Genomic DNA, 23,113 nt, shown 5'->3' with positions numbered 1-23,113 from the left:
GCAATCAATGCATATTAAAGATGAATGAAGTGAACACATGGTCATGACTACATGTGAAAAGTTCATTAAAGGGAAAAAGCAAGTGCATGTTTAGGAATTAGATGCAAGATATTTATTGGCATGCTGGCAAAGGCATGAGTAGCGTAGATCAAGCATCACTTGTAACAAACCATCACATTTGTATTGACAATTATTTACGACGAATAAAATATGAAAGGGTTTTTGTGAAAAATAAGCATTTAAGAGTGGAATAGAGTAACGTAGAAAAATGCATAATGCCATATTGGCTTTTTTACAAACACATAGCATGCATGGTAAAGAAGGTATAGAAAGTATTAAAGTGAACATGCAAGCAACCCTTTAAAAAGGTAGATAATTGCCAAACAAATTTACAACAATCCACAAGTATATAATGAGAAACAATGACTCAAATAAATTTCCAACACCAAGTAAAAAGGAAAAAGAAAGAAAAAGAAAAAATGGATAATGAAAGTAAAAAGAAAAGAAAAGAAGGTAACATATAAAAATAAGAAGAATAATAGAAAAGTAAGGAGGGGAAGAGGAAAAGAAAACCTTGTTAATGGGGTGAGAGAGAGAGAGAGAGTGTGTAGAAAGTGAGAAAGAAGGAAGAAGGGAGAAAGAAGAAATAAGGGGGGAAAAGAGAAAGTAGGATTTGGGAAAAAGAAAGATAAGATAATTGGCAAATCAGGAAAGCTGTACGGCGCAAGCGACGCGGCTGCGTGGGGCACGCGGTCGCGTGACCCGTTTCGTGCTACTGGCGCGAGGGCAGCCTCGCGCTCGCATAACTCTCTGTTCAAATTCTTATTTTGCCAAATTTTTGGGTGACGCGATCGCGTGGGGCATGCGATCGCGTGAGTGGCCATTAGAGGGATATGACGCGGTCGCGTCGGTCACGCGGCCGCATGGGAAGAATTGTGCGTTCAGCACCAATCCAGCACCACTCTAGCACAACTTTCGGTCGTGCACCCTTTTTACGTCGAATTCCAAGGCACGCAGTCGCGTGGGTCACGCGGTCGCGTGGGAGGCCAATGTTCCCATGTGACGTGGACGCGTCGGCGACGCGGTCGCGTGGGGCGATTTGTGCCACTGGCACGCCTCCAGCCACGCTCTTGCGTGACTCTCTGTTCGTTTTATTATTTCTTCCCATCTCCTGCGATGCGGACGCGTTAATGAGGCGGTCGTGTCGCGTGAAATTTTTTTTTTAAATAAAAGTATGTAAATGCAGATGCACGAAATATAATAATAAAGAGAAGAGTTATTGAATAGGAAAACTAAAAATAAAGAAAAGAACGATCATACCATGGTGGGTTGTCTCCCACCTAGCACTTTGCTTTAACGTCTGTAAATTGGACGCTCCACTAGCTCAGGCTTCGGCTATGTGGGGATCTTCCAAGAGGAAGATCTCGAGCTCCTTATTTTTCTTCAGCTTCTCGTCATGGTACAGCTTTAAACGATGTCCATTAACTTTGATAAGTTCAGAGCTTGAAGGATGGCTTAGGTGATAAACTCTGTATGGTTCGGCCTTCTCTACTCTGTATGGACCTTCCCATCTTGATCTCAACTTGCCTGGCATGAGCCTTAGTCGAGATTTGTAAAGGAGGACTAAGTCCCCAGGTTGGAACTCTTTTCTCTTGATGTGCTGATCATGTACAGCCTTCATCTTCTCCTTGTATAGTTTTGAGTTCTCATAAGCTTCTAGGCGAAGGTTTTCCAGTTCTTGCAGTTGCAACTTCCTTTCAGCTCCGGCTTTCTCAATTCCCATGTTGCACCCCTTTACTGCCCAAAAGGCTTTGTGCTCTACTTCAACAGGGAGATGATAAGCCTTTTCATAAACTAAGCGGAAAGGGCTCATCCCAATGGGTGTTTTGTATGCTGTTCTATATGCCCAGAGTGCATCTTGTAGCCTGGTGCTCCAATCTCTTCTATGAGGTTTGACTATCTTCTGCAAGATACGCTTTATCTCTTTGTTTGACACCTCGGCTTGCCCATTAGTTTGAGGATGGTAGGCTGTTACAAACTTATGAATTATCCCATGCTTCTTCATTAATCCTGTTAGTCTCCTGTTACAAAAATGGGTGCCTTGATCGCTCACGATTGCTCGTGGTGATCCAAAGCGACAAATAATGTGGTTTCTCACAAAGGAAACAACAGTGTTAGCATCATCAGTGCGGGTAGGAATTGCTTCCACCCATTTGGAAACGTAATCCACAGCTAACAATATATAAAAATAACCATTAGAATTTGGAAATGGACCCATGAAGTCAATGCCCCAAACATAAAAAATTTCATAGAAAAGCATAATTTGTTGAGGCATCTCATCCCTTTTGGATATATTACCAAATTTTTGGCATGGGAAACAAGATCTACAAAATTCAGCAGCGTCTCTAAAAAGTGTAGGCCACCAGAATCCACAGTCTAAGATTTTCTGAGCTGTTCTTTGAGGGCCAAAATGTCCTCCACTCTCAGATGAGTGACAGGCCTCTAAGATGGAATGGAATTCTGATTGAGGCACACACCGTCTAATTACCTGGTCAGCGCCACATCTCCATAAATATGGGTCATCCCATATAGAATATTTAGACTCGCTTTTCAGCTTGTCTCTTTGATGCTTCGAAAAGTTTGGAGGAAAGATGCGGCTAACTAGATAACAGGTGCATACCAAGGGACTACCTCAGATACTGCTTGCAGGTTATCAAATGGGAAATTATCAACTATAGGAGTGGGGTCATCTGTAATGTGCTCAAGGTGACTCAAATGGTCTGCCACTAGATTCTGGTTACCACTCCTATCCTTAATTTCTAAATCAAATTCTTGTAATAGCAGTATCCAACGTATAAGCCTCGGTTTGGACCCCTTTTTAGCTAATAGATACTTTAGAGCTGCGTGGTCCGAGTACATTACTACCTTCGTACCAAGTAAATAGACTCTGAATTTATCCAGAGCAAAAACAATAGCAAGAAGCTCTTTCTCAGTAGTAGTGTAATTGGACTGAGCGGCATCTAAAGTTTTAGACGCATAAGCAATAACAAAGGGGTCCTTACCTTCACGCTGAGCCAGTGCTGCTCCTACTGCATGGTTGGAGGCGTCGCATATTATTTCGAATGGCTGGCTCCAGTCTGGTCCTCTCACAATTGGAGCTTGAGTCAGGGCGGTCTTCAGCTTATCAAACGCTTGTTTGCAATCCTCACTGAACTCGAACTCAATATCTTTCTGCAGTAGCCTGGATAAGGGAAGTGCTACCTTACTGAAGTCCTTAATAAATCTCCTGTAAAAATCTGCATGGCCAAGGAACGAACGGACTTCCCTCACAGAAGAGGGGTAAGGTAAACTAGAAATAACATCCACCTTTGTTGGATCTACAGAAATGCCAGTATCAGACACAACATGTCCTAGTATAATACCTTGTTTTACCATAAAGTGACATTTTTCAAAATTTAATACAAGGTTTGTGCTGACACATCTATCTAATACTCTAGATAATCCATCTAAGCAAAGGCTAAAGGAATCGCCATATACACTAAAATCATCCGTAAAAACTTCCATACAGTCCTCAATAAGATCAGAGAAAAGACTCATCATGCACCTTTGGAAGGTAGCTGGTGCATTGCACAAGCCAAAGGGCATTCTCTTGTAAGCATAAGTCCCAAAAGAACATGTAAAAGTGGTCTTTTTCTGATCCTCAGGAGCTATATGAATCTGGAAATAACCTGTGTAACCATCTAGAAAACAATAATGTGATTTACCTGACAGGCGATCCAGTATTTGATCAATGAATGGAAGAGGATAGTGATCCTTACGAGTGGCCTGGTTGAGGCGTCTGTAGTCAATACAGACCCTCCAGGCGTTCTGAACTCTGGTTGCAATGAGATCTCCATGCTCATTCTTCACTGTAGTGACTCCAGATTTCTTAGGCACCACTTGTATTGGGCTTACCCATTCGCTGTCTGAAACGGGGTAGATGATATCTGCCTCTAGTAGTCTGGTCACTTCCTTCTTGACAACCTCGAAGATAGTGGGGTTCAGTCTTCTCTGGGGTTGACGGGCAGGTCTTGCTCCCTCTTTTAAAAATATCCTATGCTTATAGACTTGAGGGTTGATGCCTACTATGTCTGCCAAACTCCAACCAATTGCCTTCTTGTGCCTCCTCAGCACACTAAGTAACTGCTCTTCCTGTTGAGAAGTGAGTTCCCTTGCAATGAAAACTGAAAACTTCTGCTCGTCTTCAAGGTAAGCATATTTAAGGTGTGGAGGAAGGGGTTTTAATTCTAACTTCTGATCATGGTCAGGCTCTGGGTTGTCTGGAGCTGGTAACAATGGTAAAGCACTGTCATTGTCCTCTAAGAATGTCCCCACACTTAGACCTTGTCCGATGTACTTCTCTTCAAATTTCTCCTGGTGAACTTTAGCCACAGTTTCATCTATAATGTCACACTGGAGGATAGAATGATCCTCCGGAGGATGCTTCATAACTCCATTCAAATTGAAGATTACTACTCGGCCATCTATTTCAAAAGAGTATGTTCCTGAGAAAGCATCTAATTTGAACTTCGAGGTCTTCAGGAATGGTCTTCCGAGTAGGATTGATGATGGCTTCTCTCAGTCATTTTGGGGCATCTCCAGGATATAAAAATCAATGGGAAATGTGAGCCCCTTAATGCCCACTAATACATCTTCAGCAACTCCAGCCACTGTAATAATGCTTTTATCTGCTAACACAAAATGAGCTGCCGACCTTTTTAAGGGAGGAAGCCTCAAGATATCATATATAGACAAAGGTATTATACTCACACATGCTCCTAAATCACACATGCAGTCAGAAAATATTACACCACCAATAGTGCAATTAACCATACATGGACCTAGGTCACTACACTTTTCAGGTAAACCTCCCATTAAAGCAGATATGGAACTACCTAAAGGAATAGTTTCTAATTCATTTATTTTGTCTTTATGTATACATAAATCTTTTAAAAACTTTGCATATTTAGGTACCTGTTGAATAACATCAAAAAGAGGAACATTTACCTCAACCTTTTTGAATATTTCTACCATTTTGGGGTCAGGTTCCAGCTGCTTCCTGGGCTTCCTTGCAAGTTGTGGAAATGGAATGGGAGTGGTGTCTTCTGCAGTGTCTGCACCCTTTGGTGCTTCCTCCTGTGGTTGAACTTCTTCTTTTTCATCTATGTCCTATATGTCTTCTTCCTCTTCAACATCTTCTATTTCCACTACTTCTTCAGTTGAGGCGTGTGTTCTGGTGGGCTTGGCTCCTCCTGATTCCTCTCCTGCAGTGTGGTTCCAGACCTTAGGGTGATGGCATTAATGCCACCCTTTGGATTGGATAATGGTTGAGAGAGAATTCCACTGGAGCTCAAAGGCTGGTTATTGGAGTTATTCATTGATCCAATCTGTGAGACAAGAGCTTGCAAAGTAGAGTTTAGACCATTTAGCGTAGCATAAAGGTTATTTTCCATGGTCTGTTGTCTCCGATCAATAGATTGTAGTAAGTCATCATTAGCAGATGAAGAAGAATATGTAATTTGAGAGGTCTGCTGTTGGGTATTCTGTGGTCCTTGGGATTGTCTCAGGTGAGGTGCTCTGTAAGGCTGGTTCTGGTTCTGCTGCCTATTGTTGTTGTTATTCCACCTCTGATTTCCCTGATTGTCTCTGCCTCCTCTGTTGTTGTTGTTCCTCCAATTTTGGTTAGAATTATCCTACCATTCATGGCTGTAATTGCCACCTTGATTGTACCATTGGTTGGGGCGGTCATAGAAGTTATGAGTGGCTGCCACGGTGTTGTCTTCCTGCTGGAGCTGTGGACATTCGTCAGTATAATGGCTATAATCAGCACAGATTCCGCAAACTCTCTGTGGGACTAACTATTGGCTTTGCTGTGGTGGAGAAGGTTGAGCTTGCTGAACTTGTTGTTGATTCAATTGCATCTGCTTCAGCAAGTTGGTCATTTCACAGATACTCTGAGTTAGAGCAGCAGTCTCTCTGCTAGAGGATACTTCTGCAACAGCTTTTGAATGGCCTTGTTTCTGCCTGTGATTCCGAGTAGATTCAGCTAAGTCGCTGATTAATTGCCATGCCTCATCAGTGGTCTTGTACTTTTTCATAGACCCATTGCTAGCACTTTCCAATGTGGTCTTATCTTGGGGCCTCATGCCCTGTGTGACGTAACCGAGTAACACTATCTTGTCAATCATATGGTGGGGGCAAGCTTCCAGAAGATTATTGAAGTGCTCCCAGTATTCATAGAGAGTCTAAGATTCATCCTGAATAATCATGGAAATGTCTTTCCTCAGTTTATCAGTAACTTCAACTGGAAAGAACTTTTCCAAAAAATTCTCTTCTAAGTGTATTCCAGTTGGATACAGTTGCTACAGGTTGAGTGTAGTACCACTCTCTTGCCTTTCCCTCAAGAGAAAATGGGAAAGTTTTCAACAAAATTGAAGTTTCATCTGCACCATCACGCCTGACAGTAGAACAGGCTGCTTGAAAATCTCTCAGGTGCTTGATAGGCTCTTGAGCAGGTAAGCCATGAAACTTGGGCATCAAATTGAGCAGTGCGGTCTTTATTTCAAAGTCTATAGCCACCGCTGGGTGATGCGCTTGAAACGGTTGCATTGTAAAATCAGGGGCTCCAGCCTCCTGGATAGTAACTCTCCTAGGTTCTGCCATGTCACCTACACGTAAATCAACCGAATAAATAGAACGGGGGCTGGTTTCTTCCTCAAATGACGTTTCAGATCCGCCCTCAGAGAGGACTAACCGACGCCGAGCTTGCCTTATTCGTGAAATAGTTCTTTCAATCTCAGGATCGAATACTGGCAAGCTTGGATCAGGAAGTGAACGCGTCATCTAGCGAAAGAAACAAGCAGCTCATAGTAGCAAGATAAAATAAAATTCAAATAAATAAATTCTGATTAATAACTTTAGCACTTTATTGCAACTCCCCGGCAACGGCGCCAAAAATTGACGTGGCGGAAATTGGCGAGTCAAGAATTGTTATAAGATATGCGTTGCAAGTATAGTTCTTAACCAACCAGAATTCCGCTTATCAATTTAGAAGGTTGTCACAAGAATTAAAATTAAAATACTGGGAGTATGAATCCCAGGTCGTCTCCCAACGAGTTGTAGAAAGGTGTGCTATTTTATTAATCAGATATTTTCAAAAAGGGTTTGAGTTGAATAAACAGGAAATTAAATTGGAGAAATTAAGTAATTTAAATAAAAGCCTTGACTGGGAGTAGATTAGTTGGAAGCCCTATTCTTGTTGAGGTACTCTCAAGATTAATTCATAATTGAAGGTTGTTTTGTTTATTTATCCCTTACTAGGTAAGGGAAAGTCAAACAAGTTGGAATGCTGTTTCTATTCACAAGTTCCAACCCGCTCAATTGAAAAGGATTAGTGTCAGTGACTAGAGAGCATTCCAACAATAAACCCAATTACAATTTTCTTTTAAGCATCCCAACTCAAGGGTTCCTTTCAATCAACTCCCCATCAAGTTAGGGAACTACTCGCTCATTGTGAATGTAGAACTCATAACATAGGAAAGGGAATTAAAGAAAGACATGATAAATAAAACTCAAAGGAATCAATTAAAAATAAAAGTAATTCTTGTATTAATAAATTCTAAAATAATCCAATAGTAAAATTGAGTAAATTAAAGGACATGGAAGAGTAAAGCCAAGTAAAGAAAACGAACTAGAATGACGAAGTCTTGGTGAGGTAATAACTCTTCTCAATATCCCAATGCAAAGAGCAATAGAAATAAAAATCCTAAGAACTATGAATGTGTAGAGAGAAAACCTAGAGGAGGAGTAAAACTAGATCTAAAAACTAAAATTGTGTAGAATGAATGTTGTCCTTGGTTTCTCCATATTCTCTGGCTCTAGTCTACTTTTCTGGGCCGAAAACTGGGTCAAAACAGGGCCCAAAATCGCCCCCAGCGAATTCTGCAGATTATGCAGATCGCGCACGTCATGCGATTGCGTCATTCATGCGGACGCGTCATTCGGCGTTTTGCTTTGCCACGCGGGTGCGTCGTCCACGCCTCCGTGTCACTTATGCTATTCCAATCCGCGCGGTCGCGTGAGCCATGCGGCCGCGTCACTGTGATTTCCTCTCTTTCGCGCGGTCGCGTGAGCCATGCGGCCGCGTCACTTCTCGCTGGTCATCTCCTCAATTTCTTATGTTCCTTCCATTTTTGTAAGCTTCCTTTCTAATCTCCAACTCATTCATGCCCTATAAAGCCTGAAACATTTAACACACAGATCACGATATCGAATGGAATAAAGGAGAATTAAAATACATAATTAAAAGTCTCTTAGGAAGCAAGTTTTTAATCATGTAATAATTTTAGGAAGGAAATATAAATACATGCTAATCATATGAATAAGTGGGTAAGGATCATGATAAAACCACACAATTAAATACATTATAAACCATAAAATAGTGGTTTATCAATGTCAATAAATTCTTTGAGTGTCCTACCATTTGGCTACAAAAATTTTTCAATTTTGGCGAGAGTGGTGGACTTGATCTCATCAGCGGAACGCTCGAAACCTAAACCCATAATAGAAGAGGTTAACATCACAAACTACTTCGCCATAGTGCTAAAGAATAAATCCATAAAACATAGTAGTATAATGAAAAATAAAAAGGGTAGTTTTTAAATAGCTAGATGTGAATTTGGTGAAATAGCAAAATAATTGTGCAAAAAAAAAAATGCAAACTTCACCTAAATTATGTCTCCTATCAAACATCATGTCATCTGCACAATGTTGCCAACATTGTTCCCAGACCATGTCAGGGCGGACCATGTTATTTGACATCAAAAGCATTGCAAACAACCTCCTGATATAATTCGGTGAAGCCCACGAACTGGCTTCATTAATTGTATCAATAAATCCCTTGTCATCTTGTAACTGCCCGAGAGCATAACAGGCTTCTTTGAATGTGTCGTACACAACGCCACCAACAGAACGAATATCAACAAAACTCTGGCACCCTTTTTGATAGTTCAATAACAAACGAAGATAGTACTCCTCTCCATGCGAGTGAGGAATATGTGTGAGACGACCAATCACATGACCTTGCTTCTGCGGCTTCCATATGTGCCCTTGCTTATCCCAAACAAAATACGATGGCATTTCTGCATAGGTAAGGGTACGAGCAGCATCAAAATCCTTGTTAGCCTTCAACCATCCAATAAACACACTATCCTTTGAAATTGCAATCTCGATTACATTTTCAATAAGCTGATGATCTTCATACAAAACATTCTGTTCATTCGGCAAGTGGAATGGAAGGCGTATGACGTTACGCTCTTTGAACTGAATCTCAAACCTGAATAGCCTCCAGGATGCCTCGCAGGCAGATATATATCGATAATCATAGTAATTTTGGATTTCATCCACACTGACAAGAATCATCTGAATCATGTGATCGGAAAAACGAAGCTGTGACACAATCATTACCTTTGTGCATGTACTTAAACAAATACTTTATAGCTGACGTCTGGCAAGTGTACTCAACATTTATGTGACAACCATACTTAAGAAGCAATGTTGCATTATAGGGAACAATGAACTGATTGTCAACGTCAACATTTTTCTTGCTCGTTGTATGGCTATTATCCGAACGTTAATACTTTGGGAAACCTGCACTGTCTATGGTTGTTTTCTCACGGAAGACCATCAGATAGAACTTGGAACACTTTCCGTTAACCATACATGGGCTGCTCATATTTAAAACCCCACAGGGTCCATGAACCATGAACTTCTGGACTAATCTGTGTAGCTTAGGTTGCATGTGTTCGTCAGGTATCTCAGTTGAGATATGATGGTCAATATCATCGGAGGATCTAGGCTTCTCATTTGGCTGAGTAAACAACAAAATGTGACAGTGGGGAAGGCCACGCTTCTGGAATTCAATTGTGTAGACAACTAAATCAAAGGAAGGGAAAAAAAGAATACGCTATGTTAGGAGACAAATAACATATGATAAAAAAAAGACTAATCTGCTAGTGTGAACTTGAAAGAGACTAAATGAAGAATGCTCACTTGCTTTTGGCTTTCCAAATATAGACCCATTCTTTAAGTCTTTTAGTAATTCGTCGAACTTTATCTTAAACACTCTAGATATGATATCCGGCCTGTCACTTGGTTTTAATGAATATTTGGCAACACATTCTTTAACCTCATTCCACTATGGGTTACATATTATAGTAATAAAAAAAGCTAGGATAACCGGCATATAGCAAATGCATCTTTGCAATTGTTATATATGTATCGGGGACCACCGACAAAGGACGACGGCAAGATAACTTGTTTGCCAGTTCTGGCAGCTTGTGTTTCCCCATGAATTAGGCACTCATGAAGCCCCTGCAGTTGATGGGTGCGAAACTTGTTCTGGTGGTGCCTGTGATATTGAACTCTTTCAGCCTCTACCATAGTGTAACTATCCACCAAAAATTATTGAAACAAACGTCTTGATTTTAGTAGTACTTGTGACTCATGTGCCCTCATTTGAAGTCAGAAAAAAAATCCCTCATGCTAATGGTTTCTCGCTTATGTATATTTTGCTTAGATCTTTCTTCGGATATTAAAATGTCACTCCTAAAACCATCTTCTCTGTATGAAAATAGCAAGGGATACTGTAGAGCAAGATACTGAGGATGATTAACATCAATTCATTTCAACTGATTTGAGCGTGTCTGAATGATAACATCCCTCGCAAGGTTTTATGTATCAAAATCACCTACAATAAGAACTGCAACTTCGTATGCTGATGGTAGATTACATCTTCTTCCATCCGTATTCCTCTTCTTAATAAGACGAAGTTGTAGCGGAGTGGTTGAATCTTTAGCAAACCTTTGCCTAGCATACCGAAAAGACTTAGCAAGAGAGTTATGGGAATCAAGCATGTCACTGAGGTCGGCCACAATTGTCTGATCAATGGAATTATGATGATAAGAGTGGCTACACAAAAAAAAAAAGACAAAAGGATAAATCAAGGTAACAACCCAAGAAAGCATATGATACGTAGTTAAAATATAAAGGGTTGAGAAATTCGGGAGAATGACTAACAAAACCAACTCACCCAATTGCATCAATCCTGTTTTGAACTTCATTTTCTATATCATAAAAATAGAGTTGTGCAAACTTTGGCTTGCTAGAATGTTGTGGCATCAAACTCCCAATGGAATGATAATTTTGACCACTAATAACAAACATCGGAGGAGCGGTTCCCTTGTTAAGTGTGTACTGAATCTTTCCAGCCATGGATATGAACGAAAACATACCATTGAAGGCCCTGATATGTTTCTGATAATGCACAGCTCGTTCATCAACACCATCCAACAACAACACCAACAATGGAGGCGGAACCAGCAACAAAGGCAGCGTGACCTTCCCACTCATGCAACAAATGCCAAATAATACAGTGTTATTAGTTTCAGCTTTCGCAAGGAACTCGTGCTTCCACATGTTCACACCACAAAAAACACAACTTTGCATGGGTAGCCCAATTGACCAAACATCTAGTGGACAAAAAAAATCAAGAGAAATTAAGTGATCTAGTTGTGCATGAATCAGAGACTTGAACTTGGACACCGTTGGCCTCAGGCAAATAAGGATTTGTCGGCTGGGATAAAGGGGAATGGGCAACATGCCTGCGTATTTGATCAGCACCAGTTAGCAATTGTCGGAGAAGAATTCGAGACAAATAAAAGAAGTGGAGTTGGTGTACGGAACAATCCGCTGCAAGAGCACTACATAACCGTGGCTGCGGTTATTGGGGAAATAGCTTCCATGCTCATGATGAGCAACACCGAACCAACTAATGGGAAAATTTGTTGTAGTGCGACCTAATTGGTCGCATCAAAGGTTCAAGGAAAAGATATTACTCAGCCATTACTTACGTCCTATGTGTTATGGCATGCTTCAGATTGCCCCTGATCTTAGAAAGGTTGCATGGAGACGACCCTGCAAGGGAAACAGGGTGTTAGATGCGATGGGAGAAGTTAACTTGGTGTTGTCGGACAGGAAAAAAAATAACACCAAAACTAATTAAACAACTGGAATGATCACATCAACTAAGAGTGATAAGCGGTAATCCATGCATGTGTGGGGAATACCCTAACGTTCGATCGAAAGTCAATGAACCAAAGAAAGAATTTACAAACAGAACCATGTTCAAATAACGAAGTAAAGCCAACCTTGCACTGCAACAACCGTGGCGGGTAATTGGTCCGGCACACCCATAGTGCTGTGGGGCGGCACATATATCTGTATGTTAGGATCATCTACAACAACATAAATCAAGGTTAAACGTTAATAAGGCAAACATAAACAAATTAGGAGACCAACGACCTCACATGAATGCAAAACTGCCAACATAAGCTAACTTGTTTCATCATATGAAAAGCATGGATCATGCACAAAAAGAAAGATAGCAGAGCAAAATGAGGGTGAACACTGAGCGAATTCACCCAAAGATAACCAATAACAAACCATTCTTGGGGCCGGCTGGGCACAAAAACCCGTTCACTCGTCACCTCTTATTGCTCAGCAAATTCATCTGTCGTTGCCGTGCAAACTTAGCATGGTGGTCCATGGAACCAAGCCAGCGAAAGGAAAGAAGAAACCTTGGCAAAAAGGCTAGTTGTGGGGAAGATTTTTGAGACAGCTATGCAAAATCAGTTCAGTTAATGCCAAAATTCAATAGCACTTGGTCGGCCAGGAACAACAACACACAATGCTAAAAGTCAGCAAAGAATGGCAAGATAGGGGAACGACTAAAAGCGCTATCTCAGAGAAAAGGTCAAACTTGGACAACAAAACCCACCCGTCGTCAGCAGTTTGGTTTATCTTTGACTATGAAGTAATAGAAACCACTTCACAAAGGGAAATGATCAAATCGCCATTTTATGACCTCGAAGAAATTGAAAATACAATGAGGCCAAGACATAATCGACCGATGACCTTGAAATAACGAAAAAACAAAGGATGAAGTTGGCTCATAATGGCAAATTGTAATAGCAAAATGATTGTCACTCTGTCTAATTGTAATAACAAAATGAAGACTGGAAGATGAATACAGGAGTCCGTGTAACCAAAAGTTCAGTTTGACCGCTATACGTTGATATTTGAATGTAAAAAAGCTTGATGGTCTCACCCAAAGTACATATCCATCACAGCAGATTAAATTTATGCTATTGCATTCAGGTTAAAGCATTTACGCTCTATGCTTACAGAGCAAAGAGGAGTTGGCAAAGGTTATTGTTGAATGTGTGTATGAAGAACGTGATGCTTATTCAAATTTAATCGTGTGAATAATCTGACAGTATGGTCGAATGGGTGTGTGTTTAGCTGATATATATTCTTATGCATCTGCAGTGATAAGCCATGTTATAGGTGCATCTAATAATTTTAGTCGTTGGCAACTCCGGGTGCATGGTTTGCGGGTTGGGTATTCATTGTGATTCAATAGCGCCCATGTTCAAGCGGCTGAATAATGACAGGAAGTTTTGAAAGCTTAGGATTTCATAATTGTTTGTATTACGTGGTTATGAAGACATGTTCTTAAAGCACATCTTGCACCGTAGAGGCTTTTGCATATTGGAAGCAGTTACAGCAACTCCAGACGCTTTTAATCATTAGCTTTTGAAGCAAAATAGAAGAAAACTATACAGTAAATCATGCAAACCGTAATTACTTGTAGACCAGGTAGTGTAAGAGATCCTTTTTCGGACAGAGATTATATGTAACTAATGTGTAAGAAGCCTCGGAAAACACATTGCAAGTGACTGTTTGTTGATGGATCTACCATAATGCACAACACAGATATATAAATATCGGACCGCGTGAGATGTAAATGAAATGGCTATTCCTTGGCAGTGTGATTATGAAACTCCAGAACATTAAACAATGTCAATAGTAATTAACAAATAATTAACAAAGAGAGAATGTGAATGAGCACTCTGCTTCATACAAAGGTCCATTAGTCACCTAACCGAACGGCTTCCCAGCATAAATAATGTAGAAAAAAATTAGCAGAGCATCTAATAGCAGAAACACCAACTGACAAACAACCCGGGGCATAGGAAAGCAAGGTAATTAAACAAATCCCGTTGTGTAATTTGATATTTAACATCATACTTTTATTTGGTTGCATGGAATAATAGAACAAAAAAAGAAACATTGAGATCTTAACCACATCAGTTATATTTTGATTGCCATATGTAGAAGTGACATAACATAAAAAGGAGAAGATAATTCCACATTGACGCATAAACTGACCATGATATTGACATGCGGCATTTCAATCTCGGACACGCCAACAACCCCATCAAGATCCACCAGTATATTTTAACATTTGACCATTCAAAACCACTAACAATTACGAACATCATGAGTTACAACGTGAATCTGAAGTTTAGATGAACCTCCCTGATGTGTAAGTGGAAAAATAATTGACAGTTTCTAATGTAACACCAGGAAGACTAATGAATAAACTTGAAAGTATAAATATATAGAAGTCACTTGCTTCTATATAGAGAGAAAAAAAGATGGGGAGAAGAATTGACCAGTGCCAGATGATTAGAGACATTGAAAACAAAGTAGATAAGGCCCGTACCCCTAAAATATAGAGGAAGAATTAGGGTCACGCTGTATAAAACCCTAGCAGAATCACAAAGAAGTCACCAACATCGCTGGAATAAGGCGAACTGAGAAAGATTGTGTAGAGGAAAATATATGGTAGGAAACGACAAACAATACACTTAGAGACACAAAATCAACCTTCACAAGAGCAGGAGGAAGTAGCCAAGCATGCAGATAATTTCTGAAACCCAACACAGAGAAAACTGAACATAGAAGAGCGAGGAAAAACAGAATCACATGCAACAAAGCAGATGCCAATGGAGTCGTAAGGTGTTGATAACTCCATCGACGAACAAACCCAAACAAATGGATGATGTGTTCGATCACCCCAGAAAACACAAAGTTATCTGAACTTCTATATATCAGAACAATATAGTCGAATATAGTGATCACGTTAATCAGTGTGCCGCGATTAATTGATGACAGTTTTGCATCAACTGGTCTAGAAAAAAGTTCACAAAAACCATGAAGCACTATAGTAATCTGGTCAGGGTAACATAAGGCACAGAATAACTGGCACATATTTAAAGCAAAAGGTCCATATCAATGGCATAAAACGAAAAATGCACAGCTCTTTATTTAACGCCGATTAATTCGACTGGATTTATTTTTATTAGATCTCTATCTAAACTAAGGGATGACAGGCTCAGATATCCTCGACTCCAGGATCGTTGGCATTCTCTGTCATGTACTTCTCAAACGCAATGAGTAAATTATTGGATGCAGTGCAGGGAGCACGAGAGGAACCGCTATCATCGGTTCTAATACAGATCCGTTTCACAGGTGTATGGGTGACCATGGGTTCAGAGTCCACGGCGCAAACAGTTTTGGCTTTCGAGATCGGAGGGGTGATGGAACCAGCAACCTCGCCGATGTCGTCAGTGCCAACCGCTTCGTCATTGCAATCAACCGGGGTAATGGCCACCTCCTGCAACGCAGCCTGTAGCACATGAAAGTCAACTTGGAAACCGCTTATGTATACAAAAGTGTCCAACAATTGAATTAGAAAAGTAATCATAAATGGGATCATCTATTAATGAAAGTAACGTACCAAATTAATATTATTTTCTAAAGCAACGGACGCGATAATTTCAGGATCAGAACATATCCTGGACACGGTGATCACCCACGGCTAAAATTTATTCAGGCTATCAAGTCTAGCAGGTAGCTTGAAAAGAAGTGTCTTCCCAATTAGTGCATTAAGCTCCCCTGGGAAATGATCCCTTCCATAACCCTTTTTGTGCAACAAAGAAAAGGTTAGTCTTCAAGATAAGATTTCACAAAGTTTAAGTTAAAGGAAACAAACTACAAATCATGAACCATAGCAAGCAGATCGCAACGGATGTCAGCGGCAGAGACACCTAAGTACTTTGAAGCAGAATTCTTAAAGAGCACAAAGGTTGTTGTATCGGAGTCATTGATGAGAGAACTATTGTCAGTCTAGAATTTCTCAGGATATGGAATTTCTAGGTTCGTTGCAAGTATAGCCTAGACCAATAAATAATCCTCTCAAATCAAAGTTTAATTCGAAACAATATAAACCGAGATCAAGAGTAATTCAACCTCGGGTCGTTCTTTCCAAATCAAAGAACAAAAAATTAAAAGAACTTAAGAAATAAAAGAACGAAGAGATGGTCAAAATTGCAATCAATGCAAGTGAAAAGGAGATAAGATCAAAACTAGTGAAAATGCTAAAATGCATAAAAGAGTCTTGACTTGGGAGTGAGAATCCAAGGAATCCTATCATTGCCATAACCACAACTATGGTAATTATCATGAGTTAATCTCACTTAGTTAACCCCAAACATCGAGGAGTAAGTCAAGCAAGCATAATTGATCTTAATCCATAAGTCCTAGCTAACTTACCAAACTAGTAGATAAAAAGCTAGCTTTAATGGAAACAAGAGTCAACTAACTCCCCAAGAATTACCACTAAATGTCAGACATTATGACTCTAGTATCCTAAGAACTCAAACCCCAAGCCAAGGTGTGAAAATCTACTCAAAATTACCAAGTGGCATTTTCACAAACACTTGGTGGGCATAAAACCAAAACACGAGAATTTGCAAGGAAAATTAGAAAACTATAACCAACTATTCACAAAACCAACTATAAACAAGCAATCAAACATAAGTATAAGGGCTAAAGCAATAGCAATCAAGAAAGGGTATCAACATTTATTCAATACAAACTAATTAAATGCAACCTATCTAAATGCAACATATCTATATGAATGCAACTACTTGGTCAAAATAAATCAATTTCCAAGAAACACATATAAGTATAAGGGCTAAAGCAATAGTAATCAAATCAAACCCACAATTGAATTGAGTTATTGAATATTTTTACAAACTTGCAAGAAAAGATGATCATAGGTGGAGACATGTAATTGAGCAATCAAACCCTCATCGGATGTATATCCGCTCTAGTCACTCAAGTGTATCGGGTTGATTCACTCAATTCTCTCCTAATTATGCTTTCCAAGGTTTGTTTTTCATATAACAATAAACACTTATTCCATGCATGCATACAAATATCATGAGGTCTTTCCACAAGGTTGTAATGGGGCTAGGGTCAAGGTAGGATGCATATGGTTAAGTGGACTAGAATTTGAATCTTTGATTAACCTAAACTTCCCACCTAACCTATACAACCTATACGATTCTAAACAAACCTAACTACCCATAATCCTCACTTTTTCATACACTCATGCATTTTCTTTTCACTTCACCACACATATGCATTGATTTTTATTGAACTTTACTTTGGGGTATTTTGTCCCCTTTTTATTTCTTTCTTTTTCTTTTTTTTTTCTTTCTATTTATTTATTTATTTATTTCTTTTATATATATGTATTTTTTTTCTTTTTTTCTTTTTCTTTTGTTTTTCTCTTTTTCTTTTTATTGTAATAAAATACAAAGGTATCAATGCATATGGTTTAAACATTTAATTAACACATGAGTATGTACCCAATTCCCAATATTTCCAACAAAATATAAAAACATACTTTTACCTTAATCAATGTCCCAAGTTTTCCCACACTTGAATGATACACACACTCACTAGCCTAAGCTAATCAAAGATCCAAATAAAGGATATTTATTGTTTTTCGCTTTAAGGCTTGTAATGTGTTAAATTAAAGAACAAAGTGGATTAATCGTAGGCTCAAAATTTGTTAACAATGGAAGGTAAAAGGTAGGCTATTTGGGCGAGTGAGCTAATGAAACAATGGCCTTAATCATATAAATGCATGTATACAAGGAATAATGGATATAAAGAATTAAACAAATCAAAGATTACAATCATAGAAAGAGAATAATCACACAAGAAGGAAAATAAGTAGTTATAAGATGTAACCACGCAATTAGGCTCAAAACCTCACAAGGTTGTGTGTTCTTAGCTCAAAAATCATGTTCTACAATATATAATTCAAGCAAGTTCAATGAAAATTTTTCACTCAAATTAATTGGGATATCCATGCCCTATTAAGAATGTTTTTTTTTGGAAAATTTCATTATTTTAACTGAGTTTATATATATATATATATATGCGCTCCCTATCGATCCATGAAAAAGATTCAACAAAAGACAGAAACAAATCCATTATCTGTTTTACGTCAAGCAATACGTAGAGATCATTTGGTGTAACGAAGAAGGAACAGCACCCAAAGGCATGGTTACAGGGCCCGCCCAGTAAAGTAAGAGATTAAAAGAAGGAACTCGGAGCTTTTCAAAGAAATGAGGACAACCCTTACGCTGGGTCCTCTCCATCAAGAGGAAACTCACTTTCTTCAGTGAGTCCACAAGAAAGTGACTCAACCTGGGACATTAATCACTTAAACGATTGGCTGGTCCGACAGGGGGAAAGCCCCCTTCCCCAGGAGGTAGCAGTTGACCAACCCACTCCACCCACACGACAAGTGGTCAATTTCTACTTGTCTGCAATTTCCATCAAGGTGTAAGGATGAAACCAGTTCAGTAGGTTTTTAACCGATATTGGAGAAAGGTCATTTGATAGACCTTGCACTCGAAACCTCTTGGCAAACTCAGCTACCCCGGTACTAGAGATTACAGATCCTTATCGGACGTTGTTCCTCTATCCTAGTGCTTCTATTTTCCATAGCCTTCCATTCCAGTGCTGGTAGTTGAATAAGGCCAGGCCAATATGAGTTGAGCTGCTATTAGCTATCTTTGCCTTCCTTTGCGAGTATCCCAGTAGGAGTAGTAAGCTAGGGCCAAGTAAGTAAGATGGAACTCATACCTGTAGTTTGACTCGGACGATGCGGACGTTAATGCTCACATCAATCCTATCTTCCTATCGTCCTTTACTTTAGGTAAAGATGGATAAGGAATGAAAAGGTATGCAAGCTGAGGCTCTTTTAGGAAAAAGATTGCCTTCCTTCCCTAACTTTTATTGGGATAAGGCTTGTATCTTCTTTGATAGCTAGATGTGACTACCGGTGATTTCGAATTCTTATAACCCGAAGGCCAAGAGAATGGGGAAGACCTTTCCTAACCCAAGCGGAGGGACTTGCTTGTTCTTTCACGTATGCGCATAGAATCCCTTCCATTATGTTCTTACGGTAGTTGCCGTGTGATGGTTTGAAAGTAGTTTCAAATATTCTTCGCATCCCCAGAGAGATACATTGTAACTTGTTCGTCAAAAGGTGCTTTTTTGAAAGCCTTTGCTATGGTCTTTACAGGAGAATTTTTGATTCAATAAAGGGGAGACTATCCAGTTGCAAAACTAAAGGAACCAACTGGACCTCAATCCAGAACTCCTACTTGATATTAAGCTTTCGCCCCCTCGATTCAAAAAGGTACTAGGCGGGATGTAAGAGATTCAGAGATTGCATTTCTATTTATCCTTACCACATTCAATTAAAAGGAACTTCAAGGAGGACTACTTTCAAACTAGTTTTTCCTCGCCTTGATGGATTTGACTTTCCCAGCTTATTACTAGCACACTCAAAGAGGGGAATACATATGACTAAAAGCCTAAAAAAAATATCCACCACTTAGGAAAAGCACTAGTCGAGGCACTGGGATATAGGGGAAAGACTCCATTTTTGATAGGGTTTCCTAACGTTCAACCGAGAATCTAACCTATCAACAGAAATTGGAAAATGGTCCCCAACTTGGGAAGGCCCTTTTGTGATCCAAACTTGACTGCCCAACGGAGCCTATCATTTGATGGATATGGACCATATATATATATATGCAACTAAAAATCCTAAAAGACCTAAATGAAATGCAAAAGTGTTGGGATTAGAAATTGTCACCCAAAAATGCCGACTGGTCGGACGACCTCCCCACACTTAAAAGTTTGCACCGTCCTCGGTGCATTTAAAGATGAGCAAAGGGGGTATGGCGACTCTCCGAGTTACTATCTTCAGCTGGTAGGTCAACCGATTGCTGCGTGTTCTTTTTTCTGCTTCCGTTTTTGCTTATGACAAAACATCTTGAAAATTGAAAATAGGATAAGAAGACAAGTAAATGCAAAAGCAAGGAAGCATATATTGTTGGAATGAGGTAAATCACTAGAATTGAGTGAGTGGATTAGTGTGACATTAATGAAACAAGTGTGTGAGTCCTAAGATTGTGCGCGGTTTATAACACACACTCTAGCATAAAAAGATATGTCACCATTATACAAAAGTGGTATGCACTTCACTCATTCTAGTGTGCTTGAGATACTTCAAAAGACTTGTAGGTTAAGATAACCAAACAAGTAGTGAAGAAGCATAAAAGTACTCAAGCAATTAATCAGGCAATTGTGAAATTGGATAATGCATGGGCATTGGTTGATGTGTAAGTGACTTTAATAAAAAAAATTGAATATGAACTTATACATCAATCAATGACACATTTTGAAGTTGTTGCAACACCTAAGTGACATAGAAGTGGAACACATGGATGCTATAGAATTTAGGGAAAAAAAGATAGAAGTTAAACTCAATCACATAGCAAGCATGGTCCACAAAGCTTAGAAAGCTCAAAAATATGTCACTAGGTAAGCTTTCGATCCAATTTTCACAATTCTAAAATCTCAATGCATGAAATAGGTGATGTGAATAAAGGTCAATTAACAACAAGCACCACCTAAAAAAATGCATTGATAATGTACAATTGCCTAACAATAGATGATGAATGCATGGTGGCCAAAACATGCAATTCAAAAAATTTAGAAAGCTAGGAGGCAATGTAACATGTACTTGGTATTCAAAAGTGCTAAGCATGAAAAGTTCAAAACCAAGTAACAATGTATATCTTCAACAAAGAATCCAACAATGAATACAGTAATCGGCAGCAATAAACAGTAAGCAAGATTAATAATCCAACACTTGTCATGAAAACAAAAGTTAAACTAACTAAATAACTAATAAAATAACCAATGATTAATGGTGTATGGTAGTGTTGGATGATGGGTGAGAGGTGGAAAGAAAAGAAGAGAAGAGAAGAAATGAAAAGAAGAGAAGAAAAGAAATGAGTGAAATAGGGCAATCCACGCGTACGCGTGGTGGGTTATTTAGAGGGGTGACGCGTACGCGTGGGTTGATGCATACGCGTGGGTGGACTTTGTGCTAGAGGCACAATTCCAGCCCAAAACTCGCACAACTCTCGGGCTTTTGGATGGGAGGTGGAAATTTTGGATCCACGCGTACGCGTGGATGGTCGAAAAGCTTGGGCTCACGCATATGCGTGAGTGATGCGTACGCGTGGGTTGATGCTCTGTTTTTCAAAATTTTTCCAAGTTCTTGCATCAAACTAAGCATTCTAAACCTCCAAACAGCTACCAAAACACCATAAAACCTTATTCAGCATACCAAACTACCAATTAAACTCAACAAACTAAACAAAACTTGAAATCAAACTAATTTTTACTAATATGTACAAAAGAGAAAAATGAAAAGAAGTTACCATGGTGGGATGTCTCCCACCTAGCATTTTTATTTATTGTCCTTAGGTTGGACTTATGGGGAGCTCTCATCAAGGTGGCTTGTGCTTGAATCCATCCTTGAACATCCACCAATACTTGGACTTCCAATAAGCTCCATCATTCAAAATTAATAGCTCCAAACTTTGATGGAGTTCTTCACAAACCATGAGCTCCCAAAGTTGATCCTCCTCTTGTAATCCGGGATCCCATACTTTGTTTTCACACTCATCTTCAAATTGATCATCATTATTCCATTTGGGTGCCATAATCTTGGAATTCTCACTCAAGCGATCAAACATCATCCTAGACCCAAGCAATCTAGTTCTACACCAACCTTTGCTATTAAGCTTTGAACATGCAACCATCATGAACCTAGAGTGATGTTTCCAACCACTAACCCTCTCTCTTTTGCTCTTAATCCCACAAACATTCCTAAGTTGACCATCCGTCTCAAGCAAACCATATTCAAGTGGAATGAGAAAGCTAAGGGATATGAATTTTACCCACTTGAATGTTGATGATGGTGACTTAGGGAGAGAGGTCTCCAACAACTTTGGCAAGGTAATTGCAAGCTCCACTCCCTTGTGTTCTTCTTCGACAACTTCCACCTCATTGCAAGCTTCTTCAATTTCAACCTCTTCCTCTTGGTAGCTTTCTTCCAATTCAATCTCTTCTTCATTGCTTATCAAGGGCATGGGAGGTTGTGCCTCTTCTTCTTTAATCTCCATGTCAAGTCCAATGGGAGAGGATTCAATTGTAGATAAGAATTCTTCAATGATTGAATCCATCTCTCGATCAACTTCTTCAAAGTCTTCAACCATGATATGCCTTGGAGGTTGTACACCCTCCTCAACATCAATTTCAAGCTTCTTGGAAGAGGGTTCCATGATGCTACATTCCCATGGACTTTCAAAATCCCCTAAATCTCCAACCACTTCTTCGTCTTCTTCAATAATCATAGCTTCCTCCAATTGCTCCAATACAAAATCCCACTCCTTGTTCTCCACCGGAGCTTCCAATCTCTCTTTCATACTCCGTTCCTGATTAGATTCTTCGCATGTGGCCATGGAAGTACTTTGAGTGCATGAGTATCGGGAGGCCAAAGTGCTTACTACCTTGGTCAAGGTAGCCACAAATTCTAGTGCGCTCCTTTGCATATCTTCTTGCCCTTGAAGAAGAAGGCCAATGGTGTCATCCATTGGAGATTGGGGTAGATAGGAGGGTTCATTGTTTGGAAGAAGAGGTTCATAATAGGAAGGTGGTTCTTCTTGGTGGAAATATGGAGGTGGTTCTTGGGAGTAAACGGGTTGGAATTATGATGGCTCTAAGGATTTTCACTCATAATGGTCACAAGGATGTGGTAGGGTGATGTGTGAGCATCTTTCCTATCTTTTCCTAGTGAATTTGTATTTAATTTATTGAGTTTAATCAAGAATTAATTATCTTTTAGCCACTATGGATGCTACTTTGAGTCTTGTGCAAT

The 23,113-nt window shown here is 39.5% G+C and overlaps 2 protein-coding genes across 2 annotated transcripts; both read right to left on the bottom strand.

The window, feature by feature from the left end:
- Positions 1-8,571: 8,571 nt before the first annotated feature.
- LOC140177560 (uncharacterized) lies at positions 8,572-9,501 on the bottom strand. The gene is made up of 2 exons (XM_072210682.1): positions 8,761-9,501; positions 8,572-8,640 (listed from the first exon to the last, which is right to left on the bottom strand). Exons 1-2 carry the CDS (start codon positions 9,499-9,501, stop codon positions 8,572-8,574), a joined length of 810 nt encoding a protein of 269 aa, XP_072066783.1.
- A 169-nt stretch (positions 9,502-9,670) lies between these two features.
- Positions 9,671-11,514, bottom strand: LOC140177559 (uncharacterized). The gene is made up of 4 exons (XM_072210681.1): positions 11,129-11,514; positions 10,791-11,007; positions 10,090-10,234; positions 9,671-9,972 (listed from the first exon to the last, which is right to left on the bottom strand). The coding sequence occupies exons 1-4, from the start codon at positions 11,512-11,514 to the stop codon at positions 9,671-9,673; spliced, it is 1,050 nt and encodes a 349-aa protein (XP_072066782.1).
- Between the last annotated feature and the right edge of the window lie 11,599 nt (positions 11,515-23,113).

Source organism: Arachis hypogaea, chromosome 13, assembly GCF_003086295.3.
Source record: "Arachis hypogaea cultivar Tifrunner chromosome 13, arahy.Tifrunner.gnm2.J5K5, whole genome shotgun sequence".
NCBI lineage: Eukaryota > Viridiplantae > Streptophyta > Magnoliopsida > Fabales > Fabaceae > Arachis > Arachis hypogaea.
This window is presented reverse-complemented; position numbering and strand designations above follow the sequence as displayed.

Excerpts from the sequence above, each read along its gene's own strand:
- LOC140177560 (XM_072210682.1), bottom strand. The coding sequence starts at position 9,501 with ATGATTGTGTCACAGCTTCGTTTTTCCGATCACATGATTCAGATGATT. Across the intron at positions 8,641-8,760 it reads GGAGACATAATTTAGGTGAA|CACTATGGCGAAGTAGTTTG; the intron begins GTTTGCATTTTT and ends TTTATTCTTTAG.
- LOC140177559 (XM_072210681.1), bottom strand. The coding sequence starts at position 11,514 with ATGTGGAAGCACGAGTTCCTTGCGAAAGCTGAAACTAATAACACTGTA. Across the intron at positions 10,235-10,790 it reads ACGAAGTTGCAGTTCTTATT|TGGAATGAGGTTAAAGAATG; the intron begins GTAGGTGATTTT and ends TGTAACCCATAG. Across the intron at positions 9,973-10,089 it reads ATTTGGAAAGCCAAAAGCAA|TTGTCTACACAATTGAATTC; the intron begins GTGAGCATTCTT and ends CCTTTGATTTAG.